Below are 13462 nucleotides of genomic sequence, written 5' to 3' on the forward strand. Positions count from 1 at the left end.
TAAACAGCATGTAATCAAGTTTTACGGGTTTCAGTTTTCCTTTATTTGAATTGAGTTTTTTAGTTTTTACAATTTTAGCACTTGTCACCCTCTCGTATTGGGTTATGGGTTATATAGTGGATTGTTTCGCTAAAAATAGCGTATATGACCTAATGTTTTTGCTCCGAAAAATCAAACCCTCTCTGATTGAGAATAGCATGGCAGGTAGTGTATCAATTAGCGAAAGCAAGAATGAACGCGATTTTAGTTCCATTTCAAAAAGTAAGTACTTCAGTTAAGCTTTTGTTGTATTGAAAAGTGTCTTGTGGCTCGTCTGTATTAAGTTCCAACCGGCGTGATTTTTTTTCTTCAAAAAATACCAAGACCCACAAAAATAGAAACTAATATATTAGTTAGCGCCGAAGGATGTCTTAAAATAGTACCAGAAATAGTCCCTCGGTGGTCATGGGATCGAATCCCCAAGAAAAAAAGAATGTTCGCATACTCCAATAACCTCACACCCTCAGTCCGATACTGTTTTTAGCATGATACTTAAAATATAAAAATAACATCCATAGGGTTTGTAGAGAAAACAGAATCTCAACATCGATAGAAAAGAGTCTGCCAGGATTTTTAATCGGCTCTAAAATCAATTCCTGTTTTTCTTTCATTTTTTGTAATATAAAAACATAACCATCATAACTTTGCAACATGACTAAAGTGGTTTTATATGCAAACTGTTTGACCCCTTAATTGATCTGCGTCTGACCTCTGTTGCAGAAAGCGAAGAGAGAAGGATCCACTCTGACGTCATACCTCTATCGGAAGCCATTTGCTGCTGGTCACGTGTTCAGTGCGAGCATGTTGGACACTCTGCTGTACCAGGCCTTCGTGAAGCCATACATCGTCGGCATCACCAATCTATTCCTCGGACTCCAACAAAACGACAAGTCAGGTCATCTCTTCAGTGTAAGTTTTTGTTCTGTTATTTTGAATTCTCCGTGTGTCAATTACTATTTTAAGTACTTTTGTACCATATATTTTGACGGTTGATTTTAGGCAGAAAAAAAGACTAAACTTGCGCGTGATTACATAGTTTTTCAGATGAGAAATCAAAACAAACCTCAATTAAGAATTAACGCTTCCGCTGTCGAAAGCAAATTCATATGGAGTAGATCGCCTTGACCCAAGCCCCAGTTAATAAAAAGATGGTTCAAAGCACAGCAACTTACTTTAAACAACTCAAACTCATATCTCGTCCATTACTTAGAGTTTAAAGAAAGTGATATCATTTTTTAATTATTGTTGTCATGCTTGACAGATGCAAATCACAGAAAAGGAGCTTTGGATTCGGACTTATGGCAGGTTGTTCCAGCGACTGTGCTCCACCACTTATGAGATCCCGATTGGCATTTACCGCTATTGTTCCGAACAGGACGATTTCGGAGGAGGGTCGGGAGGCAAAGGCGGCCACGTGGAGATCACCTTCGAGAACGACTCCGACTCCGATTTTGGAGGGTGAGTATCGGAACATTTTTTTGAAAAGGCTTTTGTTTTCAATTTTAGTATCAATTTTATTAGCTTTTATCTAAGTTAGCAAACTAACAAAAGGAACAGTTTTTCCCCCTGGGCCTCATTGATAGATTGAACTTCAATGCAAGTTTCTAGAATACAATCGTACAATCGTAGCTATTTTCTGATGTTTTATTTAGTGACAATTGTTGAAGATCATCAAATAGAGAGAAAATTGGATATTATATGTTATGGTTGACTCTTCAACATATTCTTAACATGAAAACCAAAAACTAAATGCATTCGACAGTTTTCTCTCTATGATTTTCAGCACAACTATCGCTTAAAACATCATAAAATGCACAAGCTATTATAATTGGATAGAAGTCCTTAGTAAAAAATCTTACAAACGCTGGTTACAAAATGTTATTACAACAACCTATCTGTTAACAGTTATAACATTGCAGTCAAAAATGCAGTCTCTAAAATTGAGATGTCGGTGATATGTTAGAACAGATGGTAAATATGATTAGAGTGCAGGTATTGGTTTTGAAAACTATAATGCATTATATACCCGGGTTGACAAAAACATGCTTATCACATAATTTCCTACAATGAAAAAAATGTTTTTATGTTTTTATACTATTTCATAGAAGACAAAAATAAATAATATAGCAAAATGAGCATTTTTTTTTCCATTAAAAAGATATTTTTGAATAAAATTTTTCATACTATGAAATTGTATGATGAGCATTTTTTCATACTATCAAATTGTATGACAAGCATTTTGTCCGATAAAAAAGAAATTTTTCTCATTTTTTAAAAAAATTTTGTGTCGTAAGCTAAAAGTTTTGTACATATAAAAAACAAAGAGTGAGTGACAGTTATCACGCAGATAAACTACTTGTGGTGATCTCGGACAAAATGTTAATTTTTGAAGATATTTGACCAAGAATACGTATTTTTACACCGAAGACTTTAGTCAAGGTGTTATGGTATCGTGTAACGGGTTTTTTTTTAATGTTGTCTGTTGTCAAGTGTCGACAAATAACGTCCACAGTTATCAATTATCATGTGGGCTGGACTATATCGCGCTATGTCACGTGATTGCGTATGTTTGTTTCTTTATTTGTTCATCTTTATTTATTTAATTATCTGTTCTTCTATTTATTTAATTATGTTTAGTTTGCTTATATTTATTTATAATTTATGTATGTACATATTTATTTTTGTTTATTTTTATCACGTGTTTTGTTTATTTATTTAATTATTCTTTCTTTCATTTAGTTTTGCTTTTATTATTTCTGCGTGTATAAATTTATTTATTTATTTTCATTTATTTATATTATGGGTCTGTTTGTTTGGTTATTTGTTCATATATATTTTTTCATGTCTATTTAATTATTTGTACATTTCACTTTTGCTTTTATTTATTTATTTATTTATTTATTTATTTATTTATGTATTTATTTATGTATTTATTTATTTATTTATGTATTGATTTATTTTTTTATTGCTTATTTATTTATCAGGTGTGTTTTGTTTATTTGTTGATATTTATTTCTATATTTATTTAATTATTCTTTCTTTCATTTAGTTTTGCTTTTATTATTTATGTATGTGTATTTATTTCATTTATTTATTTTCATTTATTCATATTATGGGTCTGTTTGTTTGGTTATTTGTTCATATTTATTTTTTCATGTCTATTTAATTATTTGTACATTTCACTTTTGCTTTTATTTATTTATATATTTATTTATTTATTTATTTAGTTATGTATTTATTTATTTATTTATGTATTGATTTATTTTTTAATTGCTTATTTATTTATCAGGTGTGTTTTGTTTATTTGTTGATATTTATTTCTATATTTATTTAATTATTCTTTCTTTCATTTAGTTTTGCTTTTATGATTTATGTATGTGTATTTATTTCATTTATTTATTTTCATTTATTCATATTATGGGTCTGTTTGTTTGGTTATTTGTACATATATATTTTTTCATGTTAATTTAATTATTTGTACATTTCAGTTTTGCGTTTATTTATTTATTTATTTATTTATTTATTTATGTATGTATTTATTTATTTATGTATTGATTTATTTTTTTATTGTTTATTTATTTATCAGGTGTGTTTTGTTTATTCGTTGATATTTATTGCTATATTTATTTAATTATTTTCTTTCATTTAGTTTTGCTTTTATTTATTATTCATGTATGTATTTATTTATTCACTTATTTATTTATGTTTATTTATTTTTGGTTTGTTCGTTCATTTATTTATTTATTTAGTTAGCGTCTTTGTTGTTTGATTATGAAATTTGATGTTTTACTTCTTAGCTATGTAGTTAAAAGCAAAAAATGATTTTCAATTTATTGTTCTGTTTAGGATATTTTCAGAAAGATCTGTATATCACCAATTAGCGTACAACGATTTACAGGGAACGCTGCCAACGAGATTTGTCCACTTGCTTTTGGGTTGCAGCTACATCAAAAATGATTTTAAATTATTTATTTTAAAGATTTATCTATAGTTATATCTGTCCGGTAATTAATTTTCAAATTTGCTTTTGTATTTCTCAAAAAAGAATTTGTTGGAGCGTGGACTCCATAACGTAAAGCAAAATGTTAATTTTGGTGTATACATGTGTTAGTACGATTTTTAGCTCTAGAACTGTTATTCCATGATCTTTGTCAATATAGCAAAAATTTGACGTATACATGTGTTAGTACGATTTTTAGCTCTCGAACTGTTATTTCATGATCTTTGCCAATATAGCAAAATTTTGATGTATATATGTGTTAGTAAGATTTTTAGTTCTACAACGTTTATTCAGGCTCTTTGTCGATATAGCAAAATATTGGTGTATACATGTGTTAGTACGATTTTAGCTCTAGAATTGTTATTTCAGGCTCTTCGTCAATATAGCAATATTTTAGCGTATACATGTGTAAGTACCATTTTTAGTTCTCGAACTGTTATTTTATGATCTATGTCAATATATCAAAATTTTAGTGTATACATGTGTTATTACGATTTTTAGTTCTCGAACTGTTATTTCATGATCTTTGTCAATATATCAAAATTTTATTGTATACATGTGTTAGTACCATTTTTAGTTCTCGAACTGTTATTCCATGATCTTTGTCAATATAGCAAAATTTTGGTGTATACATGTGTTAGTACGATTTTTAGTTCTCGAACTGTTATTCCATGATCTTTGTCAATATAGCAAAATTTTGGTGTATACATGTGTTAGTACGATTTTTAGCTCTCGAACTGTTATTTCATGATCTTTGCTAATATAGCAAAATTTTGGTGTATACATGTGTTTGTACGATTTTTAGCTCACGAACTGTTATTTCAGGATCTTTGTCAATATAGTAAAATTTTGTGTATACATGTGTTAGTACGATTTTTAGTTCTAGAAGTGTTATTTTATGATCTTCGTTGATATATCAAAAATTTAACCTATACATGTGTTAGTACGATTTTTAGTTCTAGAACTGTTATTTCAGGCTCTTTCTCGATATAGCAAAATTTTGGTGTATACATGTATTAGTACGATTTTTTGTTCTAGAACTGTTATTCTTCAATTATTAGTTGTTCAAGTTGTTTGGTTTTTGCTTCAGTTTCTATGCCTTCGGTGTATTGCGCGTAGCGCCTATGTTTTTGTATATGGGTAGAAAAATTCAACTTTGAAAAATTCAGGGCGTGAAAGAAATAGCCTATGCGTTGACAGATATGCGTTTATCGTAGCATATAAAAACAATAAACACTTTTTGTCTTCATACAAAACCTTGCTCAAATTGTTTTGGATTTGTTATGCGGAAAATTCAGCCTTGACTACTTTATAGACAAAAACGATTAAATTTTGGTTTAGCAAAGTTTGATGTTGTTGCCAAAGTCGATCTTCATTAATAAAAACTGTCACAGGTATGTTTTATTTGAATTTCAAACGAATTAAGGATAATATTTGAAGAAAACAAATTGATTGAAAAAAGACTCATCATGCATTTTCCTTCTCTGGTAATAGTTTGATAAGCTTTTTTTTTCATAGACTCCAGATAAGAACTTGTTTGATAAGCATTTTTCTTGTATGGACGTCAACCCGGATAGTCATTTCATTTTCACTCAATTGCTCCTGCTGCTAAAAGTATTTTTTTTTTATAAAAACACTACTCTGCCAAATGAAATTTTATTCAAAAAGTCAAGTTTTACTCTTCATTCGCCAAAAAATTTGGCTTTTGAAAAAAATTATAAATACTGTTCGAAGAACAACAACAAGTAAAAATCCAGCTATTCAGCTTGAATATGCTGCCTATCGTAATATATCACCGAGATGTCTTGTGACCTTTTGGTTCATTTGAACCCAAAATTTGACCAGGAAACAGAAGTTTCATAGTGATCCCTGCATACTAGTTAAAAGATTCCCTCGCTGAATCTGGAAATGGCCAATTATGATCACGCTGATCGCGCCGCTGCAAATCCCTTCGGGTCGTTTCCTAGGATGCGCCGGTCGAGCTGCCACTTCCTTGGTAGCGAAAGTCTGAAATTGGTAAAGTTTTATTGTGAACAAACAGAATATTAGTTGCGCAAGTCTGGTTGAGCTATCTCCGCCTTGGTTTTTGATCGCGAAAATCTATAAATGGCAGTTCTTGGTCGCGAAAGCCTGGACAGGAGTCGCGGACTTTGACCCGGTTGGGTTCTTAACAGAGTACCCTCAGAGTATTACCCTCAGAGTATTAATGATATTTGGGGTAACAATTAGTTTGTCTCGACTCAGATGCGACATGGGAGGCTACCCTGGAGAGGGTGGAATGGGCGGTGCAGGGGGAGGGGGAAGTGGTAGCTACAGTCACCATCACTACTACCAGCACTATGACCACATGGAGAAGGAGAGGCTGGACGAAACTGTGCGACAGCGGATGGAACAACTGGGCATGAAGCCAAAAGCACTCAGTGGTAAGTGGATGCTTTAACTCAAACTACTCTGATTGGAAAGTCATTTAGAAAAGTACAACTAGACAGACTTCGAGTTTTAGTCTGAAATTTTAATTTAAGTTTGAAATGGAAGCCCATCAAGATTCTAATAAAAAACTAAACAAAAAAACTATTATATACATGGAAAATTTTAAACTCTTCAAAATTACTGAAAAAATTGCCGTGTAATCCTATGCATAAACGACCAGACATAGGTGTCACAATAAAGTATATTCGTTTTGCACGTATATACTTTTATAAAAATCACATAGTATATTAGTAATCAATTAAAGTTAAAACATTACTGTTTCAGATTTCATAAGTCACAACCGTTAGTAAAACCCGCTTCTTCTGATTTGACTATCATTGACTGAAAGCTTATGGTTTTCATGGCAGCAAACGAGATTTTTAGTTTTCCTTGAAAATAATGATTTAGAGTAGTCTTGTTTGTGTTTGTATTTTTTTCTATAGTTTTTAGCTGTAAATTATTTCACACAACATGCCACGTTTCATGCAGATTTCGCAATCTGTTTACTTTTTAGAGCTCTTAAGATCCAACTTTTTAAAACGAACTAACACATCGAAAGCGACTCTCAACTGAGCTTAAACTAAAAATCTATAATCTCTTATTAAATCGTAGTTTCCATTTTTTTCTAACCAGCGATTAGAAAAAGCGAAGACCAAACAAAAAGAAAACGTTGTTATATGTTACTTATAAATCTCCACTATTGTAAACAACTATTGCCAACAATGACAACTATGACCTTTTGGTTGATCATTTGTGCGCTTATTGGGTGTATTCGATGCGAAATGATGGATTGGACCAATTTGTCAGCGGAAGCAATCAAAAGCCATTTAAACCCGCAAAATGACCCGCTCATTAGTCTTGAAGTCATGAATGAAATTATGGGCGGAACATTCTTAATGGGAACAGACGCACCTGATGCCAATCATGGCGAGAATCCTTCGAGGACTATCAACGTCCGGACGTTCCATTTAGACCGATATCCTGTAACTATTTCACATTTCAAGAACTTCTTGCTGAGAAAGAAACGATACAAACCTCAGTGTATTTTAAATGGATACAGTTACGTGACAAAAGGTCTGGAGGCGAAGTACGTAGACCGAAATTGTGTGGAACCGCATCCGGAAAATGATCTCTACAACCGGGTTCCAGACGCTTCCTGGAAGTACCCAGAAGGTAAAAGGTCTCTATTGTGAAGCGATTTATTAGTGTTTCATATGAATGTCCAATTAACTAAATAGTTTTAACAAAAAAATTTTAAAGAGAAGATTCCGAAAATGTTTTTAAATGTTAAGTTCTGGATAAATAATATTTTTCAAATTGTAAAATTCATTCAAAAACTTCAAGTCGCTTCACAATATGGACTCAGGCAAAGGTTCAGCCCTGGACGACAGACTGTTCCACCCCGTGACTCATGTCTCCTATGAGGATGCACAGGCCTACTGTCTGTGGAAGAAGAAGCGACTGCCCACTGAGGCTGAGTGGGAATTCGCTTCCAGAGGGGGACTGCAGGAAAGTGATCAGTATTCAGAAAAAGACACAAAAACATGCAGTTAAAACATGGGGAACTGATGCAAAATTTATCATTAGTCTTGAGCAAAAATCAGACCAATCAACTTTTTTTAAATTGTTTTTGCACTTATGCTAAAATTAAATTACTATTATTTAAAAAGCTCGCTCACTATGTGGTGTAGGTTCAATTTATGACTATTGGAAACAGAAATTGGATGATTGACATGGAGACCCTGTTATAATCAATAAAATATCATAAAAGTCTTATTTAATGCTGATCACTACCAGGAGAAGAAGTTCCCATGGGGTGGTAAGTTCAAAACGAACAGATCCAATCTATGGCAGGGCGAGTATCCTAACGGCGGCAAAGCAGAAGACGGTTTCAATATGACGTCACCTGTCAATCAATTCCCCGCCCAAAATTCATACGGGCTGTTTGACATGTTGGGCAATGTGTGGGAATGGACGAATGCTGTGTTTAAAGATAGGGAGAGAAAACGAAGGGTGGATGCACCGAGGCTGTTTGTTATGAAGGGTGCTTCGTTCGTGGATACTGTTAAGGTGGGAATTGTCTATTAGCATGTGTGCCGGTTCGCATACGGACTTTAAGAGCTTTTAGCTTTATAATTTTTGTGGATTTTTTGGAACATTTACAGACTTTTATGATTTTTTTAAGGAATTTTGTAATTGTTAAAGCTGAATTTTTTTTTTGAAATTTCACCTAATGTCTATTTTTATAGAAAGAATCGAGAAGTTTGGGCCATAAAAAACAAATTGTTAGAAAAAGAATTGAATTTGTGATAATTGTATTTTTTTTGTTATCATTGAAATTGAAACTGATTTAGGTTATTTTTCTCGCATTTCATAACCAAATGAAAGGTGGCTTTTTATAGCGAAAAATCACACATGCTAAGGGTCATTCTCACTCTGAAGGTCGACCAGCCGAACCATCTTGCACGAGTTACTGCCCGAATGGGAGCCGAAGCAAAGTTCACAGCCAACAACGTAGGGTTCAGATGTGCGCTATCGAACGAACAAGCACACGCATTGCAAGTCAGAGTCCTTCCTGATCACGTGGAACTGTGATAAATTTCTGATACTTTCCGAGAGACGTTGTTTTGTCAATTAATCAGGACGGCGATGTTTTTAACCTACTTATTTGAATTATTTATTGATGCCAATAAAATTAAACATTTGAATTCACCGTTTTATATCACTGTATCAAAAAGGAAGGTTTAATTTAAACATAAGTAATCACATTTTTATTGAAAATAAACCTGAATGTTCCTATATTTCAAAATTTTTAGAAGTTTGAGGACTGAGTACAGGCTGAACTTTCGTGAAATGTTTTGACGCCTTGAAGTTGAAGTAATTAAGTAACTCAGCGAGGATTCAAAACTCACGAAGCGCGGTGAAGGTTGTTGAATGATTGCGGTGGTGGCGTGTTCTGCTTTCTTTTCTTAGATTCAGTTTTGTTTTCTTAGAACCTTCTGTAATTTCAAGCACAACGCAACAGAGTGCCACTTATGTGTTCGTGTCGTGTGTTTTCAGAGATTACGCGCGAGGACAAGAGGTCTCGCCACTCTTACGTCATCATCAACCCAGACTACGACTTCTCACTCAAGGTTGACGATATCATGTGAGCATGGCTGTTTACCATAGTTTCAATAGAATGTATATAAAAATGCGTTTTGAATGATTGCCAACACGCTGAAATATTAAAAATTGCAAGAAAGAGAGGTGTCATAAAGTACAAATTGCTCGGAAAGAATTGGCAAAGAAAAATACTCGATGACATGTCTAATCGAAAATGTCCAATTCATACTTCATCACTCATTCCAGGGGCGGATCCATGTTTTTCTCGAGAGGGGGATTTTCAAAAAAAATTTGAAAATTTTGTCGGCTTCTTTGATTAGGTCGAACAAATTAATTTTTCCAGCTCTGCAAAAGTCACTTAAAAGCCCCTGTTTTGGCCAAACCTTCAGGCAAAATTAAAAAAAGAACAGACCAAAAAGGCGTCCGCCCCCTCCCCTTAATCCGCCCCTTACTTGTTCCTTTTTTTTCTTTCTTTAAGAAATTGCAAAGAATTACCAGTTAAGTCAGAAAATCTGCTCCCTACAGTAAACATTTTTTGAAGGGGGAGGGGTGAAACTTACATGTCTCAGTTTAAAGTATGAGTTGCTCTTAGATATCTGATCCGTCCTCCAAAGCCAAACGCCACGCCCATTCCTCAGAGGCGTCGTCTGCCCCCAAAGCCCATCAACTTCAGAAGGGCATCCATCAGAAGGTGTAGCGTGAGTGTGTCACATGTACCAGGAGGCAACACCCCCAATAAGCAGAATCAACCGAACTCCTCTCATCATCCACTGAATTACACTGGAAGCAATACTCTAGCTGGGTTAGTAAAAAAAAGGGGAGCGTCATTCAGATTACTTGTTCCTCAATCCTGAACTCCAGAGGTTTCGACTTGATATATAGCAAGATTGGCGGTCTTTGCTTGCGAACAATTCGAAACTTCGTAGACAAATTAGGCAATAATGCATGTATGCCCTGGTCAAGGGCTCTTCTATTACTTTTTTGTTTTTTTTCTTCTAATTTTGAAATATAAAGGGACGCCTTTTTCATGTACATAAAAACGACAGGATGAAAATTTTCACAAATTTTAAATTCATGGATCAATTTTTTCTTTTCTAAATAAGATGACACAGAGGGGGTGGATCAAAAATATAACAACCGTTTGCAATACAAAAAGTTTTGTAAAAAACATAAATCATCACGAAAGTTTTTTGTGCGTTTTGTGAAAAAAAACACAAATAAATAGAAAAATAAAATAAATAACAAACAAACTTAATAGAAAAAATCAAAAAAAAACTAATTTTTTTTTTCGAATTTTTGCACAATATCTGATAAACACTTCATACATAAGTTTTTATCCTTTACGATTTAAACCAATTTTCGTAAATCAGTTTTTGCTGGACACTGGGATAGCTTCAAACCAGTTTTTCGTGATAATGGGGCAGCTTCTTTACTGTTATTTGAATCACGGTTCAAATAACTTGAGTATGATAGATATATCATTCCATCCATTTCGATGATCATTTGTGGTATCTGATTTTGCGCAAAAAGAAACCAAAAAAGAAAAAGAGACAAAAGAACACCCCGAATACAAAGTTTCTTTTCAATTTCAATGGTCGAAACAATTACCAGCAAGCGGTGAACTCAAAAAAACTCCTTGAAACAGCTCAAACCCAATTATAATCTCCAATATTCCAAAAATGTGAACAATTGTGTTTTGATTTCTGTGACTTTTATAAGTTCATCAACTGTCTGTCTGTTGGGGCAAATTTTGCAAAAGTCTGTTGCTGAATAAAAACTTAGTTCTAAATGTGAGTATTTTCACCTCTTCAAATTTTAAATGCTCTTAGATCTGAAATTTTTCCGTTTAATTTGTGTTCATGTCATTGTTATCTATCGCGAACTAAAAAAAGTTCTATTTCTGAACTGAAATACTTTATATCTGAGCTAAGTTTATGGCCGGAAACTCTTCGTGAAATGTTTAAGTAAACTAAATATTTTCCTAAAATTCATTATTTCTCACTTTATTTCTGGTTAGAAGTTACCTAAATGTAGGCCATTTCTAGCTAGAAAAAAGTTTCCTGATGGAGCTGAACCCCCGCCCTGCCACATTGGATAGGTGTGCTAACCGCCAGGCAACATGACCTGATAATTTTGAATGTATATTGCAATTTAATGCAAAGCAACTCCACAAATAGTTTATTTCTAAACTGAGAAAAAAATATCATTTTTGTACAGAAAATACGAGAAAATTTGGCTAGATAATCTCTATAACATTTAAAGAGTCTCCGTTGGGTGCGGGATCGAACGGCGCATGGCTTACAGTCTAGCGCTTTCTCGGCTCAAATATGATTCGGCAAGCTGAATTAAAACATGAAAGCTGAAGTTTTGTTTGAATTTACATTGAGGATTTTTGAAATGGAGCGTTCAATTTCAAAACAAGAACTCTCGCGGCTTAAGCTTTGATTAAAAAATTTCAAAAAGTAGTTCCTTAATGATAAAAACTCCTTGAAATGTTCTTACTTTAGATATTTTCCTTGCACTAATAATTTTTAAAGTCAGGAAAAATTTGGAAGGTTCTTAATTGAAAGGTTCATGATTGAAACGCATCTAAGCTACATAGCTACATGAATAAAGAAAAATTAGATGAGTAATTTCAAGAAACAGCAAGCGTGCAAATTGTGGACCTCCAAATCTTGAAAAATCACAAGAAACGCCCTAACTTTTAGTCCTTCGAACTTAATTAGTTTGTTGTCATGCGGGATTCGTAGAACGACTGAAAAATTAGAAAGTATTTAGGTTTCAAGTATTCATCTGAGAAACAATTTTATTTTGAAATTCTTAATGATATTTTAGTTGGCTGGAAATGGATTACATCTTGCATAACTTTCTTTGAGCCATTTGCTCTCATTTCAGATTTGGCGGCAGGTCACCTAGCGGAAGTGTCCGATCGAATAAGAAGTCAGCACCAGGTGCGTTACATGGCTCCCAATCGGCCGCTTCCAGCCTCGCCTCGGCTGTTTTGTCCAACCACGTTGTACCAAACGAATCCTCGCCCCCATCTGTTAATAACACATCAGAACTGCCAAACTCACTGCAGGAAGAAAACGAAACGTCTTTTGAGAGACCTGACGATAGCTCCAACGCTCATTCTAGCCGATTTCAAGTCGGAGGTTCTGAACTGGAACCGAATGAAAGTTACGAAGTTCCGACTATCATTGTGAGAAGCCCGAGTCCTGTTATGCCTGAGTCAGTATCATAGACGAAATTCTCCGTCTACTTTAGTAGAAACGAGTAGAAAAGAGACAAATTTTAATAAATGTCCGAAATAAAAATACTATTAAATCAAATTATTAGAAGCCACTAAATACGATTCTGAAACTGACCAAAATATTCTTCCAGTTGTCAACTTTGGTGTAATTTAACGGACTACAAACAAATGAAATTTGTCTGTTAGAGAAACTTATTCACCCATCTGAACTTCATGACATAATCGGCGAGTTAAAACTGTGAGCCAAATATGTAACGAGTTTTGTGGGCGTTTAGCTGATTGGAAAAAAATGGATAAAGTTATCAATATCAAATTGTCTATTTATGATTAGATATAAATTGTCAAATGAAATTATTTTCTTTTATGCAGATATCTTTAAAGCAAGTGTTTTGATTGATAATGTACCCGGGTTGACAAAAATGCTTGTTATACTCTTTCATACAGTTTCATAGAGTAAAAGTGTATGTATGAAAATAGCAAAATAAGCATTTTTTCCATATATGAAATTGTATGATAAGCATTTTTTCCATACTATGAAATTGTATGATGAGCATTTTTTCCATACATGAAAATAAAAAAAAAATTTTGTTTCGAAATTT

General features: G+C 33.4%; 2 protein-coding genes across 11 annotated transcripts in view; both read left to right on the forward strand.

Moving 5' to 3' along the window:
• Positions 1-13227, forward strand: part of LOC134842076 (potassium channel subfamily T member 2-like) — a 115153-nt gene extending 101926 nt beyond the window's left edge. For 8 of the 9 annotated variants that reach the window (XM_063858247.1, XM_063858239.1, XM_063858257.1 and 5 more), the window contains 7 exons: positions 760-948; positions 1301-1497; positions 6284-6462; positions 6794-6811; positions 9569-9656; positions 10206-10415; positions 12509-13227. In XM_063858247.1, the coding sequence (XP_063714317.1) occupies positions 760-948; positions 1301-1497; positions 6284-6462; positions 6794-6811; positions 9569-9656; positions 10206-10415; positions 12509-12854 (1227 nt within the window). In that variant the 3' untranslated portion in view covers positions 12855-13227. The remainder of the gene's footprint in view (positions 1-759; positions 949-1300; positions 1498-6283; positions 6463-6793; positions 6812-9568; positions 9657-10205; positions 10416-12508) is intronic. The other variant, XM_063858275.1, reaches the window with a different exon arrangement.
• LOC134842124 (inactive C-alpha-formylglycine-generating enzyme 2-like) lies at positions 6848-9220 on the forward strand. 2 transcript variants are annotated; one of them, XM_063858321.1, is made up of 4 exons: positions 6848-7681; positions 7875-8014; positions 8303-8578; positions 8911-9220. In XM_063858321.1, the coding sequence occupies exons 1-4, from the start codon at positions 7186-7188 to the stop codon at positions 9085-9087; spliced, it is 1089 nt and encodes a 362-aa protein (XP_063714391.1). In that variant the 5' UTR covers positions 6848-7185; the 3' UTR covers positions 9088-9220. The 2 variants fall into 2 exon arrangements, with proteins under 2 accessions (XP_063714391.1, XP_063714399.1); XM_063858329.1 differs by having other exon boundaries at positions 6851-7681; positions 8951-9220.
• Positions 13228-13462: the final 235 nt, after the last annotated feature.

Source organism: Symsagittifera roscoffensis, chromosome 1 (assembly GCF_963678635.1).
Source record: "Symsagittifera roscoffensis chromosome 1, txSymRosc1.1, whole genome shotgun sequence".
Classification (NCBI taxonomy): Eukaryota; Metazoa; Xenacoelomorpha; order Acoela; family Convolutidae; genus Symsagittifera; species Symsagittifera roscoffensis.